The sequence below is a fragment of the Chrysochloris asiatica genome, unplaced genomic scaffold (genome assembly GCF_000296735.1).
Source record: "Chrysochloris asiatica unplaced genomic scaffold, ChrAsi1.0 scaffold00079, whole genome shotgun sequence".
Classification (NCBI taxonomy): Eukaryota; Metazoa; Chordata; class Mammalia; order Afrosoricida; family Chrysochloridae; genus Chrysochloris; species Chrysochloris asiatica.
The window spans coordinates 223,517-247,064 of record NW_006408597.1 but is presented as its reverse complement, the minus strand read 5'-3'; the positions used below and the strand labels follow the sequence as shown (position 1 = coordinate 247,064).

At 41.2% G+C, this 23,548-nt stretch overlaps 1 protein-coding gene across 1 annotated transcript in view; it reads left to right on the top strand.

Annotated features, from left to right (window-relative positions):
* The window catches only part of IFT43 (intraflagellar transport 43 homolog (Chlamydomonas)), a 152,583-nt gene that overhangs the window by 44,620 nt on the left and 84,415 nt on the right, over positions 1–23,548 (top strand). The window contains exon 3 of the mRNA XM_006865601.1: positions 16,157–16,221. Within this exon, the coding sequence (XP_006865663.1) occupies positions 16,157–16,221 (65 nt within the window). The remainder of the gene's footprint in view (positions 1–16,156; positions 16,222–23,548) is intronic.

The window sequence follows — 23,548 nt, the reverse complement described above, 5'->3', positions numbered from 1 at the left end:
TCTTCTGAATCCAGCTTGAAACTCTTGCAGTTCTCTGTCAATTTATGGTTGCAGCCATTTTTGTATTATCTGTAGCAAAATTTTATTTGCATGCGATATTAATGATATTGTCTAATGGTTTCTGCATTCTATTGTACCACCTCTCTTTGGAATGGGAACAAATATGGATTTCTTCCAATCACTTGGTCAGGTAGTTATCTTCCAGATTTCTTGGAGTGAGTGCCTCCAGTGCCGCATCAACTAGTTGAAAGATTTCAATTTGTATTCCATCAATTCCTGGTGCCTTGTTCTTTGGTAATGTCTGCAGTGCACTTTGGATTTATCATATGTTACCGCTTGAAATGGTTGAACATTGACCCTTTCTTTTTGGTAGAGTGACTCTGTGTATTCCTTCCATCTTTTTTTTTTTTTTTTTTTTTAAGTTTTTATTGTGAATTGAGTGAACATTGGGAGAACATTGGCTTTACACCATCGTTTCATTGTAATGATTACAGTCTCCTCTGTGCATCATCATTCAACAGTATTTGCTCCCATTCCCTGTTTTGTTTTGTTTCCGGGGGGATGAACACAGAAATGCTCAGAAATATATAATAGTTTAAACACCCAAAGGGCACATTCTGCAAGCCTACTTCCTGGCCGCCAGCACCCAGTCCCTCTCTTTCCGTGAGTCCAGAGTCCTCAGCTGCTCCCTCTCTCCATGTCATCTCTGTCTCCATCTCTGGTGTCGCTGCTTCTTCTGGATATGGTGCTATACTCTGCTTATGCTCTTCTCTCTTCATGGTCCTAGGGTCCTCTGTTTCTGTACTGTAAGATTAAATACTCCCTCATTTTTGTTACAAAACTTCTACCTTTACAGTTGTGACAGTTGCAGTTAGTTATGATAACGATTACTCACTACAGAATCATAAGAATCTTATTATCCTCATCTCTTTTCACTAGACCCATCTAGACAAGATGAAAACTATTTAGTAATTACTCTTATCTTCCCCCACACACTCTTAAACTAAACGCCTTCTTGAAAACTTGTAAGCCAGTCACTTCATACCTTTATCGCCCCCTCATTCTAGGTAGCTAATGCCTAAGTTACCTGTCCCTGTCTACCGTGTTTACAGAGGGGATAGGATTGATATTTGATATGAAGATTCCTTCTTTCTCAGTTGGTATTTTGAGCTACTACATTCATAAACATAGGTCAAGTTCATCAAATTGTAGCATTCTATACTTGTTTCCTTTATCAAAAATTTTTTTTTTTTTAATAAATTTTTTTTTGTTTTATCTTTCTCTAGTTGAGTTCTGGAGTCCTGGTGTGGTGCTGTGGACTAATGTGTCAGACTGCAAAGTCATTTGAACTGCAAGGTCAGTGGTTCAAGCTCACCTGCTGCTCTTTGGAAACCCTATACAGGGTTGCTATGGGTTGTAATCGACTCGATAGCACTTAACAACAACAACAACAGTTGAGTTCTGATTATCAAGCCATTGTTGTTGTTGTTAAGTGCCATCGAGTCGGTTCCGACCCATAGCGACCCTGTACAGGGTTTCCGAGGGTGTAAATCTTTACGGGAGTAGAAAGCCTCATCTTTCTCCCGCGGAGCGGCTGGTAGTTTCGAACCGCTGACCTTACGGTTCGCAGCCCGATTCGTAACCACTACGCTACCATTGAGGCTAGGTCAAATGGGTACCTTCCATCTTCTTTTGATGCATTTTGCATCTTTCAATATTTTGCCCATGGAATCCTTTAGCATTGCAAGTTGCAGCTTGAATTTTTACTTCAGTTCCCTCAGCTTGAGAAATGCTGAGCATGTTCTTCCCTTTTGGTTTTCTAACTCCAGGTCTTAGCACATTTCATTATAATATTTGACTTTGTCATCTTTAGCTGCCGTTTGAAATTTTCTATTCAGTTCTTTTACCTCCTCATTTTTTCTATTTGCTTTAGCATCTCTATGCTGGAGAGCAAGTTTCAGAGTCTCTTCTGACATCTGTTTTGGTCTTTTCCTTCTTTCTTGCCTTCTTAATGACCTTTTGCTTTCTTCCTGTATGATGTTCTTGATGTCATCACACAACTCTTCTGGTCTTTGGTTTTTAGTGTCTAATGTATCAAATCTATTCTTGAGATCATCTCTAAGTTCAGATGGGATACATTTAAGGTCATATTTTGGTTCTCATGAACTTGTTTTAATTCTCTTGAGCGTCAATCTGAACTTATATATGAGCAACTGATGGTCTGTTCCACAGTCTGCCCTTGGCCTTGTTTTGGCTGACGATATGGAGCTTTTCCACCATTTCTTTCCACAGATATAGTCAATTTGATTCCATCTGGGGAGGTCCATGAATATACTCGTCTTTTATGTTGCTTACAAAAGATATTTACAATGAAGATGTCATTGGTTTTGCAAAATTCTATCATGAGATCTCCAGCATCATTTTTATCACCAAGACCATATTTTCCAATAACTGATCTTTTCTCTTTGTTCTAACCTTTGAAATCCAATAGGCAGTAATTATCAATGCATCTTGATTGCATGTTTGATCAGCTTCAGACTGAAGAAATTGGTAGAATTCTTCAATGTCATCATTACTGGCTTTAGTGGTTGGTGCATAAATTTGAATAATTGTGGTATTAACCGGTCTTCCTTGTAGGTGTATGGATATTATCCTATCACAGACAGCGCTGTACTTCAAAAGAGATCTTGATATGCTCTTTTTGATGATGAATATGACACAATTCTTCTTGAATTTTCCATTCCTGGCATAGTTGACTATGTGATTGTCAGATTGAAAATGGCCAATACCAGTCCATTTCAGCTCACCAGTGCCTAGGCTATCAATGTTTATGTGTTTCCATTTCATTTTTGACAATTTCTAATTTTCCTAGATTCATACTTCATACATTCAATGTTCCAATTATTAATGAATGTTTACAGCTGTTTCTCTTTATTTTGAGTTGTGCCCCCATCAGCAAATGAAGGTCCCAAAGGCTTAACTCCATTTGTGTCTTTATGATCAACTCTACTTTGAGGAGGCAGCTCTTCCCTAGTTGCATTTTGAGTGTCTTCCAACCCGAGGAGCTCATCTTCTGGTACTATGTTTGACAATATTCTGGTGCACTTCATCGTGTTTCAATATTTAGTAATCTGGTGCTGACAGTGTTCCACTGCTACTCATAAGGTTTTCATTGACTAAATATTTGTAAATACTATCTCTTCTTTCTAGTCAGTCTTTGTCTGGAAGCTCAGCTGAAACCTGTCCACTATGTGTGACCCTGCTGGTATTTAAATTCCCCATGGCATAGCTTTCAGAATCACAAGCAACATGCAAGCCACCACAGTGCAACAAACTGACAGTGGTGGAATTCCTCGTAATAGTGGTGAATTTAATCTGTCTCATCCAGACAGGGTATTTGTGTGTGACTTGAAAACTTGTAGTAGGTGGTGCTTACAAAAGCAGCTCTTATCTGTGGACTGTAATAGTACTGACTAATGAAAATAAGGATTCCCAATCAGTAGAGCTCTCCCTTACTGTCCAAGCCTTGCCTGCTTCCCTTCCCCCAATGCTCACATCCCTCTGCACTCTCTTGAGCTTTGCCAGGACTCTTAGACCCTCTGCTTCCATTGTTCAGAGAATTTCTGTATAACGCCCTCTCCCAGGCATCTCAGTGTTGGGGGGAAAAGAAAAGCAGCTTACACAGAAGGCCAGAGAACCCTGAAGTAATAAATGGTTTGTTTTTACCAAATGATGTCAGCTTGTGAAGTCTTCAGATTCTAGTGAAACAGAACACAGACAGAACTTTGATTTTAGAAGAAGTTATTAAACTATTGATTACAGAGGAGTGATTCTGTTGTAATTTAATAACTAGAACAGTTTTTGGTATTGGTGGTGGTTGTGTGCCATGGAGTCACTTCTGACTCATAGAGATCCTATATAGGGTTTCTGAGGCTGTAAATCTTTATGGGAGTAGTAAGCCTCATCTTTCTGCCATGGTAGACTCAAACTGCTGACCTTACGGTTAGCAGCCCAGCTTGTAATCCATTACAGAACAGTTTTATAATGGGGAGAAAAGGTGGCTTCTAGGAAGAAGAATTTTCACTCTCACCTCTACCTCCCCAATAGCCATGGCCTCTTGGAGTTTGTGATTAAAGATGATAAAGGAGATCATTTTGCTTTTTAGAATCTTTATTAATCTTTTGTCCATTAATAAGGAGTTCTGGTGGTGCAGTGGTTAAGTGCTTGACTGCTAATTAAAAGGTTGATGGTTTGAACCCACCAGCTGCTCCATGGGAGAAACATGTGGCATTCTGCTTCCTCAGCCTTGAAAACCCTATGGGGCAGTTCTACTGTTGTCTTATAGAGTCTCTGGAAGTGGGAATCAGCTCAGTGACAAGGGGTTTATGTCCGTTAGTAGTCACACTGACAGCTCAGGCCATTCTCAAAGAAACTTTTTCTCCAAGTGGTTATACATTTTATTATACATGGTTGAATCATTCATAGGAGCCCCTGGGTGGTGCAGTTAACATATTCAGCTGCTAATTGGAAGAAGTTGGTTCGAGTCTACCAGAAGAATGACCTGATAATCTATTTCCAAAAAATCAGCACCACTTTACAGGACCACCAGTCTGAATCGACATGACAGAAACTGGTTTTAACTGTGCATCGATTGATGTTAGTAATAATGGTGATTAAGGCGATAATAGTAAAGATAGAGCACGTATAGTGTGCCAGACACTGTTCTAAATGCTTACCATACAGTCACTAATTTAAACCTTTAGTAGTCTTAAGAGTTAGATTCTTAAATGAGTACAGTTTATGTCTACTGTTCACCTTGGTCATGCTGCCTAATCTTTCGCAGCCCCTTTCCAGGTCAGTCTCTGCTCACCTGGCTACACTGCAACCCAAACTCCATAAGGAAACGGGTTATCAGCTGGCAGAGAGGGAGCTGCCTTGCAAATGCTGCCCAGGTTTCATCCAATGACCTTCCCTTCTTGGATTCTCCGCTTCTTACAGCTAAGAGTGCCTAAGTCTTTTTGGAAATGACTTGGGCACACCTGATGTTGGGAAAGCATGGGTTTTATTTGGGCTCATTCTGGCTTCCCCAATATCCAGAGCAAAGGGAAGAAAGCAGAGGGCTTGCTCTCAGAATCTAGTCAGGGGCATGCTCCTGATGGAACAAGGCCCAGGCAGTGAGTGAGTGGACTCCCCAGTGCTGTCAAATCAACTCTGACTGATAGTGACCCCAGAGCTTCCAAGGCTGTAAATCTTTATGGGCAGCCTCATCTTTTTCCCTCAGAGCAGCTCAATGCTCAACCCTACTGTGTCACCAGGGGTCCTGTGAGGTAAACTAGGTTTACATGCTCAACATGTAAGAAAAGTCTGCATTTCCACCCAGAAAATGTCCTCCCCCATTCTTCTCAAAACATATGCCCTAGCTTTCATTTCCCACTTCTGGGAGACATTGATAAGTGCTGTCGAGTCAGTTCCAACTCATAGCAACCCTGTGTAGGATTTCCAAGGAGCAGCTGGTGAGTTTGAACTGCTGGTCTGGTCTTGTGATTCAAACAACTTTGTAGTCCAGTGCTTATCTTACAGTGCTACACCAGGACCCTCTGGGAGACGTTGTTAAGTGCCATGAATCTGTTCCTACCCATAGCGACCTTGTATAGGGTTTCCAAGGAGCAGCTGGTGAGCTTGAACCACTAACGTTGTGGTTCAAACAACCTTGCAGTCCAGTGCATTAACACACAGTGCCACACAAGCAGAGAAAAAGCAGTTGAAGAAAGAGTAGTAATAATAAATGGCAACTGGCTCTATTTCGCCACAAAGAAGGCAGAGTGGCAAAGTGGAGACTGACAAACGAATGCATGTGCCCTGTCTAGAGTGGGCAGCTGCTGTGCATACCCAGTTGGTTATGGCCATATGGGAACATAATGCTGGTGTTAACAGATCTTTCAGTTTTTCAAGAGAAGCTGATAATGTGACTTTTTGTGTAGAAATCTTTCATTTTTTAGATGGTTGTTGTTGTTGTTGTCAGGTGCCATCGAGTTGGAACCGACTCATAGCGACCCCATGCACAGCAGAACGAAACAATGCTCGATCCTGGGCCAACCTCACCACCGCTGCCACACCTGAGTCCATCAATGATGCCATCTGGCTGATCCATCTCGCCGGGGTCTTCCTCTTTTTCTCTGACCCTCCACCCTACCCAGCATGACATCCTTCTCCAGCGATTGTTTCCTCCAGACAATATGTCCAAAGTAGGAGAGACGAAGCTTAGCCATCCTGGCCTCCAAGGAGCACTCTGGCTGCACTTCTTCCAAAACAGATTTATTGGTTCTTTTGGCAGTCCATGGCACTTTCAGTATTCTCCTCCAACACCACAACTCAAAGGCATCAATTCTTCTACGATCCTCCTTATTCACTGTCCAGCTTTCGCATCCATATGAGGCTATTGAAAACACAATGGCCTGGGTCAGGCGCACCCTAGTCCTCAAGCTGACATCTCTGCTCTTCAATACTTTAAAAAGTTCCTGTGCAGCAGATTTGCCCAGTGCAATACGTCGTCTGATCTCTTGACTGCTACTTCCGCGAGTGTTGATAGTTGATCCAAGAAGAATGAAGTCCTTGACAACTTCAATCTTTTCTCCATTGATAAGAATGTTGTTTATTGGTCCAGTGGTGAGGATTTTTGTTTTCTTGACATTGAGATGTAATCCATATAGAAGGCTGTGCTCTTTAATCTTCATAAGTAAATATTTCAAGTCCTCTTCACTTTCAGCGATCAAGGTTGTATCATCTGCATGTCGCAGGTTGTTAATGAGTCTTCCTCCAATCCTGATGCCATGTTTTTCTTCATAGAACCCAGCTTCTCATATTATTTGCTCAGCATACAGGTTGAATAAGTATGGTGAAAGAATACAACCCTGTCTCACACCTTTCCCAATTTTAAAACATTCAGTGTTCCCATGTTCTGTTCGAACAACTGCTTCTTGGTCTAGGTACAGATTTCTTAGAAGTACAATTAAGTGTTCTGGAATACTCATACTTCTCAATGTTGTCCATAGCTTGTCATGATCCACACAATCGAAAGCCTTTGCGTAGTCAATAAAGCACAGGTAAACATCCTTCTGATATTCTCTGCTTTCAGGCAAGATCCATCAGACATCAGCAATGATATCTCTTGTTCCACGGCCTCTTCTGAATCCAGCTTGAACCTCTGGAAGTTCTCTGTCAATGTATGATTGTAGCCGTTTCTGTATTACGTTTAGCAAAACTTTGCTCGCTTGAGATATCAAAGAGATTGTCCGATGATTTCCGCATTCCGTTGGGTCACCTCTCTTTGGAATGGGCACAAATATTGATCTCTTCCAATCAGTCGGTCAGACAGTTGTCTTCCAAATTTCTTGGCAGAGATGAGTGAGTGCCTCCTGTGCTGCCTCACTTTCCTGAAAGATTTCAATTTTTATTCCTTCATTTCTTGTTGCTTTTTTTTTGCCACTTCTTTCAATGCACTTTGGACTTCCTCTCTGAGTATCATTGGCTCTTGTTCATATGGTATCTCTTGAAATGGTTGAACATTAACCATTTCCTTTTGGTACAATGACTCTGTGTATTCCTTCCATCTTTTAGATGGTAGCTGAAACTAAAAAACAAACACCGTGTAGCCAAACAAAGCATGTGGCTGCCAGTGTGTGGCTTCTAGTTCTAAGTGCACATTTTCACATTCGGAATGTCACCTGCCCTATCGGTGAGTAAGGGACTATGCTATATGGAAGATAGGTGCAGGGCAGCTCAGTGTAAAGTGCCCATTGATATCAGTTGAGTGCTTCCTTTTGTTTAATCTTTTAAGCCTCCCCAACACAAGGTAAGAGCCCTAGAGGTGTTAATAAGGAGGGAATCAGGAGTCTGACCGATAGTTTTTGAGTACCTAGAAAGAGGGGCCTCTTATCCTTCTTGCTGTATCATTGTGTCTCTGCAACCGACCTCTCTCTGCAAGGTTCTTAGTTTCTGCTCACATACAACTTCTGGTTTGTGGTAGCTTTGGGTTATTGTGATTCCAATTGACCCTTAGCCTCTGTGCCTCAACTCGAGATTCCTGGGACAGAGAATCTGATTGGTTCACTTAACTGAATCTTAGGAAAGACTGGCCATGAGACAGATCTCCTTTCAGCCCCTGGGCAAGCATTCGTGGAGGGTGTGTGGACTGGGAAGTAGTGGTGGATCTCTGACTAGTTCTCTGACTTTCTGTCTTGTAAGGGACACACAATAGCTTGTTTTCATTTCTGTATTTTTGTGGTTTCTAACCGAGATTTACAGAGCCCTCCAAAATCTTCATGATTTGCCTTTAGCATAGAAAACTGAAGTTGGTGGTCTTCTCTAAAGTGCCCCTCACGTTTCCCAGTGACTGACTGAGAGAAGTGCCCCCGGCCTGCCTCCCTGCACTTTCTGGCTCAGCCTACAGAAAGGTCCAGTATGGAAATGCATTTTATCTCTTGAGAAGTTGTCGTGCCTGCAGAGAAGCTGGAAAGAAGATATATCTTGGGGTAAAATTAAAACATCAAAAATATAAAGGTACTTTGGCATGTTAAGGTGGGATTTTCCTAGAAAGTTATGGAATAGGCTTTCAGCAATGAAACAGTGTTTTAGTCCAGGGGCCAACAAACCACAAAGTCACACCCATTTATAGGCATGCATTGTTTAATGTCCACAAGAAGTTCTTTGAGATACGATTTGTGTACTGTGGATTTTGTGCGAACTATATATTATATACAGGCAGTCCCTGGATCATGAATGAGTTCCCACGTCTATTATTTTTTTAATGTTTTATTGTGAATTATGTGATAGTTTACATGGGAGAACATTAGTTTTATATTCATCCTATCGTATATTATTTCATTGCTATGGTTACAATCCCCTCCATGCATCATCAACCATCCAAAGGGTATACACTATAAGCATGTAGCCCTGCTCCCTCTCTGTGTCTGAAGTCCCCAACAGCTCCATCTCTCCACGTCATCATCTCTGCCTCCATCTCAGGCCTCACTGTTTCTCTGGGTAGGGTCCTGCTCTCCGCTTTTCTCCCTTGATGGTCCCAGGGACCTCTGCTCTTAGGTTGAAAAGTTAATCACTCCCTTCCTTGCTAAAAAATGTCTACCTTTACAATTCCAACCCTCACAAACAGTCCAAATAGCAATTATTCACTATTGTATCACAAGAGATCCATCCGGATTTCATTTCATCAGCCCCACCTAGACAGATTGTATACTACTCAGTGGAGATTCTACTTTGCTTCATGCCCTATGAATCTAGCTTCCCTCTTGAAAGCTTGTAAGGCAGTTACTTCTTGCCTTTGTAGCCCCCCATTTTGGTAGCCAATGTCCAAGTTGCCCATCCCTGTCTACTCTGTGAATGGAGGGGGTGGGAATGATCTTTGCTACAAGTTCATCAAATTGTATCAGATTACGCTTTTTTCCCTCTTCTTTCTTCTTCTGGTTGAGCTCTGATCATCCAGTCATTGAAGCCAGGTCAAGTGGGTATTATCTGCAAGTGTGGGTGTTTGTGTGCAGATGCCCTCTCTTTTTATCAGCTGAACTCTCCACTCTCCACTCTAGTCCTCTGTGGCTGTGTCACTGACTATGGGCCCAAGAGGCCCCAGGTCTTGCCACACTGCTGGCCAACCAGGTCTTCACGCAGGTTCACAGAAGTCTATTGAACATTGTAGGGCTTAGCTTGCTGCTTCATTGCCGTTTTTCCCTCACTTACCCTTATCAGTGACGAGTGTGGTCACCAATCAGAATGTGTATTCCCACTGACTCTTATTCTTGGAAGGGGGTTTGCACTGAGGGGACCAGACCACTTGCCTTGATGTTTTCTGGGCAAGCATGTTGCTTGTTCTTGTAGTAACAGTCAGTCTGCCTCTATTGTTTTATATTTTTCCTGTAGGTCTTTCTTTCAAGAAGTATCTTCTGTTCTTCTAGCTGCTCCAGGCTGGTCCGCTAATCCTTTCAAGTGGAAATTTCCCATCTCTGAAGATCTAGATGTGGTTCAGGCTTCCACCTGTAGTCTTATGTATTGCAGAGGCTCTGCAGGAAGCCTTCTTCACTGGGCACGTTTAGCCCCATTTTAGGTATTCCAATCAGTTATAGGCAGAAGACAGACTTACAAGCTTTCCTGGTGATGTTTCTGGCTATTCCTTTCTCTCCCCCTCCAGTGTCTATTTTATAATATGTTGTTGTTGTTGTTAAGTGCCGTTGAGTTGGTTCTGACCCATAGCGACCCTATACAAGGTTTCCAAGGGTGTAAATCTTTACGGGAGTAGAAAGCCTCATCTTTCTCCCGCGGAGCTAAGATTCAAAAGACAGCCAGCCCCTTCCAAGAATAAGACTCAGTGGGAATACACGCTCTAAGGGAAAAACAGCAATGAAGCCGCAAGCTGAGCCCTACAATGTGGAAAGTGAAGCATTCAGCTGATAAAAAGAGAGGCCATATGCATAAGAATACCCACACTTGCAGATAATGCCCACTTGACCTGGCTTCAATGACTGGATGATCAGAACTCAACCAGAAGAAGAAAGAAGAGGGAAAAAAGAGTAATCTGATACAATTTGATGAACTTGACCTACACCTATGGAAGCAGTAGCTCAAAAGAGGGAACAAATCTTTACAGCAAGAATCATTCCCACCCGCTCCACACAAAGAATAGACAGGGATGGGCAACTTGGGCATTGGCTACCCAAAATGGGGAGGCAGGGGGCTACAAAGGCAAGAAGTGACTGGCTTACAAGCTTTCAAGAGGGAACCTAGAGCCAGGGGGCCTGGAGGAAGGAGAAAGTGAGGAGTATCCAATCTGTCTAGGCATAACTGATGAAATGAAGTGCAGATGGGTCTCTTGTGATACAATAGTGAATAATTGTTATCAGGACTGATTGTGAGGGTTGGAAATGTAAAGGTAGACATTTTATAGCAAGGAAGGGAGTGATTAACTTTCCAGTCTAGGAGCAGAGGTCCCTAGGACCATCAACAGAGAAGAGCCGAGAGCGGGACCCTACCCAGAGAAGCAGTTATGCCTGAGATGGAGGCTGAGATGATGACGTGAAGCGATGGAGCAGCTGGGGACTTTAGATCCAGAGAGGGAGAGCGACTGTGTGCTGAAGACTGGGGGAAGGGGGGCGAGTATAAGGGGCAGGCTTGCAGAGTATACCCTTTGGTAGGTTGATGATGCATAGAGGGGATTATAACCATGACAATGAAAAGATAATACGATAGAATGAATGTAAAACTAACGTTCTCCCATGTAAACTACCATATAATTCACAATAAAACATTAAAAAAAAAAAAGACAGCCAAGCATCTTAACATTGTTGTTGTTAAGTGTCGTCAAGTCGGTTCTGACCCATAGCGACCCTGAACAGGGTTTCCGAGGCTGTAAATCTGTATGGGAGCAGAAAGCCTCATCTGTCTCCCGCAGAGCAGCTGGTAGTTTCGAACTGCTGACCTTGCGGTTCACAGCCCGATTCGTAACCACTATGCTACCAGAGCTCCTTCCCCCCTTAGCATTATTCCCCCCTTTTCCCCATTCCAACCATGGCTCAATCTCTGTATCCCAGAACCCTGTTGTTCCAAGGTTGTGCATACATCATTATTTACCTCTGCCCACGTCTATCTTTATGTTGAATTTGTATGTTGTTGTTGTGTGCTGCCGAGTCAGTGCTGACTTTCAGTGACTCTGTATAGGGTTTCTGAGGAGTGGCGGTTGGCAGTCTCATGTTGATCCTACAATGCTGCATCAGGTTGAAACAATTAGGTACAGTTCATGCCTAATGTCTAATGTCAGACAGTCAATTGTTTGTCTTAGTATATATAGTGCACCTTTCTATGTACAAAAAGAAATACTTCCAGATACACTAGAGCATGCAATAATCAATAATACTAACAAACATGTTTTGATGCAGGTTGTAAAGTAGCTCCTGTCATTATGAGCCATTGTACGTATCTCAGATTTTTAATATCATAGGCTTTACAGAGAGTTTGGTGGCTCCATATGGTAAGCACTGGACTACAAATCACAACGATGGCAGTTTAATTCTACCAGCTGCTCCTTGGGAGAAAGATAAGGCTTTCTGTTCCGGCAAAGATTGAAAAAGTCTTGGAAATGGTATATAGGGTCACTGTGAGTCAAAGCCGACTTGACGGTACTTAACAAGAACAACACAGGTTGGAACTATGGTATAGTTGGGTAGACGTTTCCCAAATGGACATCATAAGGCACATGACTGTGTTTGTTTATGATTTATGGTCATTTATTTTGTAGTACCTGCTGTGAGGACTGGTAACAGACTGTATGACCCATAAAACCGAAAATATTTACTAGCTTTCCCTTTATACAAAAACTTTGCTAATTCCTGTTTTGGTCCATTTATCAGAGTACCTAAGGAGCCCTGGTGTGACGCTTTAGGATAACCACTGGTCTGCTAACCACAAGTCCACCAGTCGCTCCGTGGAATCCTTATACGGGGTCGCTTTGAGTTAGAACTGACTCTGCAGCACTTAACAACAACAAGGAGCTCTGATAGCATAGTCAGGCTGCTAACCACCAGGTCAGCATTCAAAATTACCAGCTGCCCCAAGGGATAAAGTTGAGGCTTATGACTTCCGTAAAGATCTATAGCCTTGGAAAGCTGAGACAGGGCCCCTATGAGTTGGAACCAATCTACTGCATATAACCACCACCACCTTAGACTAAAAACAGTGGTTGTAATTGTATCAAGTCTTAGAAAAGAAAATACGTAGACACTTTCAAAATCAGTATTAGGCAAATGCTGAATAATTCAAAATAGGCAATACTCTGCTAATCAACACAGTGACGGGGGTTCAGTGGATGAGTTGATAGTCCCATGGGGTTTTGAGTTGCCAAATGCTGCATGAGAGTTTATACACTTGGATTTCTGAATGAATGTATTACAGATGAATGCTTCCTATTTTTAACACACCAGTTTAGTTTGCCTTCTACATGAGCCACCTTTTAACATCTTTATTTTCTGGTTATTAAGGATGGCCATATAATTTGATTGTTAAAAATAAACAGGAAACTGTACAGTAGTAGAAAAAAGGAAGCTGAAGATTGTCCACAATTTCATCACTAGAGTCCCTTCACCTCATGTACGTATAGAAAATGAACACTAATATGAGGATTACTGATTATGGGAGAAAGGTCTTGTGTTCTATTTCTGAAAATCAGCCAATGGAAAACCTGTGGATCACAATGGAGCATTGTCAGATCCGCACCTAACTATGGCAGAGACAGAGGACTAGGCAGCACTTTATGCTCTTTGTGCATGAGGTTGCCATGAGTCGAAACTAACTAGGTGGCTGCTAACGACAACTTGTGTATTAATAATCTTCAAACAAAATCAGAAACGTATACCTAGTGCTTTGCAACATACTTTAAAAAAATGAACATATATTGAACTTTCTCATATCGTTATTTTTGTAATAAATTTTTATTATTTGCATATTTTTTAACTTTTTATTGTCAATTGAGTGAAGGTTTACAGACAAGATCATCAGTTTTACGTTCAACAAATCATAACACTTTGTTTCATCTCAATGATCGCAATCTCCTCCATGCAACATCCCTTGTCCCGCTTCCTCCCTGTGGCTACTCATGTACAGATAGCCTCTGTCAAACTGTCATGTGTTTGTGGGATATATGAATAAATATCTATCCCATTCTTCCTCCCATACCCATTTAGCCTGTGTCTCTGTCCATGTATGTACACACAGAACACTGTTGTTGCAAGGTTGTGTATGTATAACTATTTACCTCTATCCCGTTGAGCCCTTGTGCCTTCACCTGTCTTCATTCTTCTGCCAGTCTCCCTCTTCTTGCATATTGTCCTTCCCCTACTTGCAGATTGTCCTTTCCCTTACCCAAGTTAACATGTGTCTACCCTTAGCCAGTGAATTACTCTTTCTTTCCTACACCTGGTAGTCATCAAAGAGTGTTTCTCATAGTATGAAAACCTTTTCTTGAATTTTTACGATAGTGATCTCATATAGTATATGTCTTTTCGTGATTGACTTATTTCAGTCAGCATAATGTCCTCCAGATTCATGCATGTTATGAGGTGTTTTGCAGATTTATCATCATACTGCATCGTTGCATAGTATTCCGTTGTGTGTATGCACCAAAGTTCGTGTATCCATTCTTGCATTGATGAGCATTTAAGTTGTCTCCATCTTTTTGCTGTTGTGAATAGTACAGCACTGAACCTTGGTGTGCATATATCTATTTGTGTTATGGCTCTTATTTCTTGTGGATATATACTAAGTAGAGGGATTGCTGGGTCATTCTGTATTTCTATTTCCAACTTTCTGAGGAAGTGCCATGCTGTTTTCCAGAGTGTGTTGGTTGTGTCTCTTGTAGACAGCACATTAAAACATCGTGGTTTCTTGTCCATTCTACTGCTCTCTGTCTTTTGACTGGTGCACTTAATCCATTGATGTTTAGTGTACTTGACAATAGGTATGAATTGATTACAGTCATTTTACTGTCTGTGTTTTGCTTTGGATACTTCTATATCTGCATTGAATTCTGGGTGGTGGTGGTGTGTATACCAGTCTCCAGTTGTTGTCTGCTGTTGTTAGTTCCCAGACCAAAGGACTCCCTTTAGTAGTTTTTGTAAAGTTGGTCTGGTTTTTAAAAAATTACTTTTAATTTTTGTTTATCTGGAAATGTTCTAATTTTGCCATTGTATTTGAGGGAAAACTTTGTGGGCATATGATTCTTGGTTGGCAATATTTTTCCTTCAGAGTTTTGTATAGATCTCCCATTACCTTCTTGCTTGCATGGTTTCTCCTGAGAAATCAGAGCTTAATCTTCTGACTTTCCTTTGTTAGGTAACTTTGTTTTTCCTGAACTGCTCAAGAGTCTTTCCTTGTCTTTGATTTTGGAAATTTATTATTTTATGTTTTGGTGATTTTTCTCTTGAAGTATGTCCTGCTTGGTGTTCATTCTGCTTCTTGAATGGTTATCTTCTTTTCTTTCATGATGTTAGGGACAATATCTTCCAACAGCTCTTTCACTATTTTTCCTGTGCTTTTCTTTTTTCTTCCTGTTCTGGAATTCCAGTCACCTGTAAGGTACTCCTCTTCGTGGTGGCCCATGTGAATCTTAGGCTTTCTCCAGATTTTTGCATAATTTTTTCTGATTGTTCTTCTAGTTTACTAATATTGAGAGCTTTATCTTCAAGCTCACTAATCTGGGCTTCCATTGATTTGCATATACTCCTTTGCCTTTCAATGTCTTGTCCATTTCTAAAATCTTGGTATTCATCATCTAGATTTCAGTTTTTGTATCGTTTCTAATTCTTTATATGTTTTTGTTTGATTGTTCCTATAGTACTTTCCTGAATACTTACGTGTTTTCCTTGACCTTTCTGTGAATCGTTTGGATGTACCTAAATATCGTTTTCTTTAATTCTATTTCAGGTAATTCCAATGCGTTTTTTTCCCTCAAAAAATGTTTCCTAGCTCTGCCTCTTGGTCTCTTGTTGGAACCACTCTGCCTTGTTTCTTCTTGTAAACAGAAATTGTCTGCTGCTTTCATGACATTGTGATGTTGTATTTGTAGTAAGTTGATGATTGTATGTTGGTGTACTTTTATTAGGTACTCGCCAATTGCCTCTTGGTGGGGCTGATCAGGAGATGAGCTTGTGCACCATTCTCTGTGCCATTTAGTTTAGGGTGCTTTTGGCTGGTGTTGCTCCAGTGTATAGCAGCTGGTCTTGATTCTTGCCCAGTGGGTGGGGTTGTAGAGGATTTACTGAAGTCCTTATTGTTGGTCATTTAGGTTATTTCTGATTATTCATGATTCAAAAATAACCTGCTCCTTTCTGATGATCTCCTTGGGGGTAAATTCCTGAGACTGTAATTGCGGGCTTAAAACAGTATGAGCAGTTTCAGCTGTTCATCCACATTGTCAGGTGACCACAGAAATGTTGATGTATCTACCAAAAGGACATAAAAGCACATGTATTGCTTCAGTCTATTAGACAGGTTTCTGGATCTTCACTTAAAAGATTTTTATCTGAACATAGATTTGTTTGACCTTAACCTCAGTTTGAAGGCAAACATTAATTGTGTGTGTTATTTTGGCTTTTCTCTGTAGGCGCCTCCCCCTAAGCCACCCCGTCGGCAGGGAGGCTGGGCAGATGATTCCATGAAGACTTCAAAGTGAGTAACAGCAGCTTGTGGGGGTTGGGATCCGGGCCTTGGCTTCTAGGTTATTGCTATTTTATAATTGCTTCATTGAGATCTAAATCATATGGCATGCAAGTTGCCCATTGAAAATGTTAATTTCCTGGGGTTTGATATATTCATAGAATTCTGTAGTCATCACCACAATTTTAGATCATTTTATCACCTCCAAAAGAAACTCTGTACCTATTGTGGTTGTTGTTAAGTGCCATTGAGTTGGTTTCAACTCATAGCTACCCTGTATAAGGTTTTCAAGAAGCAGCTTGTGGGTTTGAACCACCGACCTTGCAGCTCAAACCGACTTGAGGTCCAGCACATAGTTCTGCAGTGCCACAATAGCACTCCTAGGGGCTTATTGATGTAGTTAAATGCCATCTAGTCGTTTCTGACTCATAGTGACCCTGTATAGGGTTTCTGAGGAGTGGCTGGTGAGCTTGAATCACTGACCTTGCAGTTCAAACTGACCCTGCAGTCCAGCGCATTAACCCACAGCACCACACCTGGACTCCCTGGACTCTTTAGCTGACGAGAAAAGGCTGTCAGCATTGAAGATTTGTTGTTTTAAGTGCCATTGAGTCAGTTCATAGCAACCATGTATAGGGTTTCTTAAGAGCAGCTGGTGAGTTTGAATCGTTGACCTTGCAATTCAAATGACCTGCTATCCAATGCTTTTCCTACAGTATCACACCAGTGAAAGAAATGGGTATGAGATGACCACCTCTGAGGCCTCTGTCCTACATTTTACAGGGTTTCTGCTCAATCTATAAGCTTTGCAAGGTTTGGGACTATTTTAAGTATATCTAAATCCATGTTAGAGTCCTGGTGTGGCGCTGTAGGATAAGCACTGACCCACAAGGTCTGTGGTTCAAACTCCCAAACCACTCCTTGGAAACTCTACACAGGGTCGCTATGAGTTGGAACTGACTCAGTGGCACTTAACAATAACAAAAGTGCATGGCAGTGTTCTGGAGTATGATTGATATTGCTGGTGTATTGTTAGTATGATTTTTGTTTTCCTTGATAACTGAAGGGGTTAGTGGATTCAGAAAGTAAAAGGTCATTAAAAAGACTGGAAAGAAGGAACAGACCATTAATGGATATGCCAATAGCTAAAGTGAATAGAAAAAACAATGACATAAAACCTGACAAGAGGTGCTAAAGAGTGTCTCAAGAAAATAAGGTGCAAAGTAATATAATGAAATGTGCATAGAGTTGGAGTTAGAAAACCAAAGGGAAAGAACAGGATTGGCATTTCTCAAGTTGAAAGAATGAAGAGAAAACTTTGAGTTGCATTACTGAAGGATTCTATGGGCAAACAATGGAATGACACAGGAAGCGCCAAAAGAAGATGGATGGACTATGCAGAGTCACTGCACAGAAAGAATGGTTCTATGTTCAGTCATTTCAAGAAGTTGCATATGATGAAGAACTGCTGGCACTGAAGGAAGGAGTTCAAGCTGCACTGAAGGCATTGGTGAAAACACGAGGCTCCTGGACTTGATGGAATACTAATTAAAATGCTTCAACAAATGAATGCAACACTGCAGTGCTTTCTCATCTATGTCGAGAAATTTGGAAGACAGCTATCTGGCCAACCAACTGCAAGAGATCCATATTTGTGCCCATTCCAAGACAGATAATCAAATGAAATACAAAGATTACTGAAAAATGTCTTTTAATATCACATACTAGCAAAATTTTACTGGTGGTAATATTAAAAATAGCCACAGTCATATAGCGACAGGAAACTGTCAGGAATTCAAGTAATTCTCAAAAGAGGACCTGGAATGAGAAATATCCTTGCTAAAACAGATGGATCTTGACTGAAAGCAGAAATTACCAGAAAGATGTTTACCTGTGCAAAGGCATTCAACTGTGTGAATCTTAACAAATTATGGATAGCACTACAAAGAATAGGAATTCCAGAACACTTGATTGTGCCGATGGGGAGAAATAGTTGCTCACACGGAACAAGGGGATACAGTTTGGCTTGAAATTGGGAAAGCAGTGTTATATCCTTGACCTTACTTACTCAGTCTGCATGCTGAGCAAATAATCTAAGAAGGTGGCATTGTGGGATTGGAGGTAGACTCATTAACAACTTGTGATATCCAGATAACATAACCTAGCTTGCCAAAAGTGAAGACAACTTGAAGCACTGACCAATGAAGGTAGAAGCCTAAATTACACCTGAGTGTAAAGAAAATGAAAAGCCTCACAACTGGGCCACAAGCATCAAGATAAGTAAAAAGAGATTACAGTTTTCAGGAATTTCATTTTACTTGGTCAACAACGAATACTAATAGAAGTAGCAATCAAGAAATCAAACAATGTATTGCCTTGAGTAAACCTACTCCCAAAACATCTATTTAAAATCTTAAGAAGCAAGGATATCACTTTGTTGACTAAAGAGCTCGTGACCCAAGTTGTCATATTTTCAGTTGTCTCATATGCATAAAAAAGCTGGACAATGTCAAAGGAAGGCTGAAGAAGACACTTCAGTGTCTTCTTGAAACTTCAATTACGGTGTTGGTGAAGAACAAAATCTGTCTTGGAGGATGTGCAGCCAAGAGGATGCACATTAGAAGCAAGGGTGGTTCAACGTTGGCTTGATCACTTTGAACATATTATCAGCAAAGACTAATTGCTACAAAAAGGCATCATGTTTGATACAGTAGTTGTTTGTTGTTTAAGTGCCGTTGAGTTGGTTCCAACTCATAGCAAACCCTGTGTAAGGTTTCCAAGTTGCAGCTGATGGGTTTGAACTGCTAGTCTTGCAGTTAGCAGTCCAGTGTTTATCCTACAGTGTCACACCCCAGGACTCCTGATAAAGTAGAGGGTCAAAAAAGGGAAGTCCTCAATGAAATGGATTGGCACAATAATTGCAACAATAAGTTCAAACATACCCAAGATTGTGAGGGTGATGCCATTCTGGGTGGTGTTTTATTCTATTGTAATAAGGTTGCTGTAAGTTGCAGTGGACGTGACAGCAACTAACCACAACAATAGGTACACAGGGTGTTCTGGAGGGTGATTATATCACTGGTGGATTGCTTTTCCTTGATGGCTGAAGGGATTAGTGGATCTAGAGATTTTTCATTTTGTAGCTAAATATTAATCTAGGCTAATTTCAAAGACTTCACAAAGCAATTTTTTATAAGGCATGTGGAATAAATGATCATTGTCTCCATATGATAAGCACTGGATAATGGTTCAAGCCTACCCACTGCTCTGCAGGAGAAAGATGAGGCTTTCTGTTCTTGAAAAAAGTCTCAGAAACCCAACATAGGGTTTCTATGAGTTGAAACCAACTCGATGGCACGTAACAACAACAACACCTTAATAGTTATGGCAGACTGTTTGAAGTAACATGATTTGACATGTTGAGTATACGAGCTTTTGTATCATCTTTGTTTGTAATGTTAGATTGCTTTTATTTAATGTTTCAATATATATTTTGAGTATCTTGGATAAAATTTATTTGGGCAATAAGAAGTGTTGTTTTTATTTGTTCATAGAGTAAGTAACATGTATCTGGAAGAAATGGGGATTTTCCTTCCTCAGTTTTCCCCCCTCCCATTTCCTTGTCCCGAGATCATACTAATTACATCAATTTTTATTAAAAAGTGGCTGTAGCTTATTAAAGTAGCTTTAAAACACTGTTCTTGTATTTGAAAATGAAGCTACAAGCCACACCTTTCGGATTTCTCCCTGAACTGTTTGTAGCGATAGTGATGGGAATGTTCAGTTTGCTCAGTGTTCTCCCTGGTGAGCCCTGCCTTGTTTTCAAGATGGCTGCCAAGGCGTGTGGTGTGGTTACCTAGATGGACAGTGCGGTGCAGTATGTTACTAGGAATTTAAGCGTTAAACCAGTCCATCATATTCTTCTACTTCAGAAGGCATTAAGTCACTGTAAGTGCAATCAGTTAAGTACTTAACTGCTGGGCAAACAGCTAGCAATTCGATCCACCCAGAGTCATCTTGGAAGGCAGGTCTGGTGATCTGCTTCCCAAATCCTTGAAAATGTTCTGGAGCAGTTCTGCTCTGCACACATTGGGTCACCAGGAGTTGGAATCCAGTTGACTTGATGGCAACTGACAGCAATAAACAGCTAGATGATTAAAAGAACACCTAAGGGTAAGAAGGAAAGCCAGATGCTTGTGAGATGGTTAGTGTAATGAAGGAAATCAGATGGGCAAAATCTAACAGAAAGACAGACATAACTGACTGATGAAAACCTGCTCGGATTATTAACCACAAAGTGTTGACGAAATGGCTCATTTGTTACATACACAGTTGTGGGGAAACATTTTGATTCTTTAAAAATCTTTCAGAATTTTCCATTTGTTTGCCATCCTGACGGTCAAAGCTGCATTTCCTCATCAGTTTTCTGATAATGAGTTAACTACTAGTGAAGGAAGACAGGAATCCTTTGATGCTTTTATGTGGCTGGTTTACTGACCACTCTTCTGATTGATGGATTGATCACCCTGGATTTATTAGTGTTTCAATATTTCCATCTTACTCTTGTTTCTCCTTACTGTCCTAACCCTAAACCAATGGCTTTCAAATTTAAGTGTACTAGCTGGAGAAGGATATCATGTTTGGTAAGGTGGAGGGTCAGAGAAAAAGAGGAAGACCCCCAATGAGCTGGATTGGCCAAGTGGCAGCATCGATGGACTCAAGCGTAGCAACAGTAGTGAGGTTGGCCCAGGATTGGGCAGTGTTTCGTTCTGCTGTGCATAAGGTCGCGATGGGTCAGTACTGACTCAAAGCAACTAACAACAACAACAACCTTGGAAGGTGTGGCATGTGGGCTAATGCATCAGACTGCAAAGTTATTTGAACTAAACGTTGGTGGTTCAAGCTCACGAGCTGCTCCTTGGAAACCCTATATAGGGTCACTGTGGGTTGGAATCGACTCAGCGGCATTTAACAATAACAACAGCAACCTTGGAAGAAGGAGCCCTGGTGACACAGTGGCTAAGTGCTCAGTGGCAAACCAAAAGGTCAGCGGTGTGAACCGACAGAGAGAGATGTGTTAGTCTGCTTCCATAAAGATCTACAACCTTGGAAACTATGGGGCAGTTCCACTCTGTCCTATAGGGCCACTATGAGTCAGAATCAACTGGACAGCAATGGGAACCTTGGAAAGGTGTTGTCTTTGTTCTCTAGTGCTGCTATAACAGAAATGCCACCTTTAACAGAAATGCCTTCACCTACTCTTCAGGGGACTACAAGTTCAAATTCAGAGCACCGACTCTGGAGAAAGTCCGTGTCGCCTTTCAGCATCTGTGGGCCCAACATTCACTGGAGATTTCCATGTGTCTGGGCATCAATCTTTCTACACCTCTAAGAACTTCACAGTGTAGGGACCCCAGGACCAAAGGATACACTCCACTCCCGGCTCTTCTTTCTGGGTGGCAATAGATCCCTCTAAGCGCTGCTTGCTTGTTTCATCTCTTTTATATCTCAAGAGACTGAAGGAAGATACAACCTAATCCAGTAGATTGCACCTGGCCTTATTAACATCACAGAAGTGAGGATTTCCAACCCATAGAATAGTTAGATTACAGATGACAACATCAGATCACATCATGGGAGTGGGGATTATATCATATTAGGTCCCATTATGGAGGAAATCACTACATCTGAAGTGCTAAATCACTGAGAATCCTGGTACAGCCAAGTTGACTTTTTCATAGGAGTTAAAAAATGCAAATTTCTGAGTTGCTCCTTTGGAGCTTTGGCCTGAGGTACATTTAAATAAGAATAGAAGCATTCATGATCTGTGGGCCATACCTGGAAAACTACTGCTTTTACCCTGGACCTTGGGTAGTGCTGGATTATTGCTGGTGTGCACAATATAGGTGACTGTAATTTGATGTCTTTTCTGTGGCTAAATTGCTGTTTTTTTGTGTGGTTTTAAATTGTAGTATGTGGCTTTTGTCTTGCAGCAGTTTGTTAGGTGGGCACAGTTAAGATATTCTAAGTAAACAATTGATATGTAAGATTAAAAGGTAATTATTTGCAAAGAAGAGGAGAAAAAGAATAATCTGATACAATGTGATGAACTTGACCTACATCTATGGATGCAGTAGCTCAAAAGAGGGAACATATCTTTACAGCAAGGATCATTCCCACCCCCTCCACACACAGAGTAGACAGCGATGGGCAACTTGGACATTGGCTACCCAAAAAGGGGGGATACAAAGACAAGAAATGACTGGATACAAGCTTTCAAGAGGGAACCTAGATCCAGAGGGCATGGAGGAAGGTAGAATTCCCACTGAGTAGTATCCAATCTGTCTAGACAGGGCTGATGAAAGGAAATGCGGATCGGTCTTTTGTGATACAATAGTGAATAATTGTTATCAAGACTGATTGTGAGGGTTGGAAATGTAAAGGTAGACATTTTGTAGCTAGGGGGAGAGTGGTTAACTTTTCAGTCTAGGAGCGGAGGTCCCTAGGACCATCAAGGGAGAAGAGCAGAGAGCGGGACCCTACCCAGAGAAGCAGTGATGCCTAAGATGGAGGCAGAGATGATGATGTGGAGAGATGGAGCATCTAGGGACTTTAGACCTAGAGAGGAAGAGGGGCTGTGTGCTGATGACCAGGGGGCAGGCTTGTAGTGTATACCCTTTGGTTGGTTGATGATGCATGGAGGGGATGGTAACCATGGCAATGAAACGATATACGATAGTATGAATGTAAAACTAATGTTCTTCCATGTAAACTATCACATAATTCACATTAAAACATTAAAAAAAAAAAAAGGATAATTATTTGCATATTATAAATATTCATAAGATACCATTCTTTGACTATCTCTGTTGGGCTAGGACCCAATTTGATTGGTCATCCTCCAGTACAAGGTAAATGTAAACTGGCTTTTTTAGGCCTTAATTCTTTTGTTAAATTAACTAGTTAAAATGTGCTGTGTTTCTAAACTGAACATTTTTATGATTTTGAGGCTTTTGACTGAGATTCTGTAAAATTTCATACTGATTAAATATAGGAGAGGTTTGTTCTTGTTTAAGGAAAGTATTCATAAGGTTTTCAGTGACTAAATTAACTTCATTAACAACCTGTGATATGCAGATGATACAACCTTGCTTGCTAAAAGTGAAGAGGAGGGAACAAACAAGATGGCGGATCGGGTGGACGTATAGCAGAGAGCTCCGCCAACAACAACACAGAATACCCAAACAAGCAGGCTCAGGGGATGGTCCCAGAACTCTGAACCACATATAAAGGAATACTTAGAAGGTTGGAAGGCTCATAGCTGGGGGAATTTGTGGCA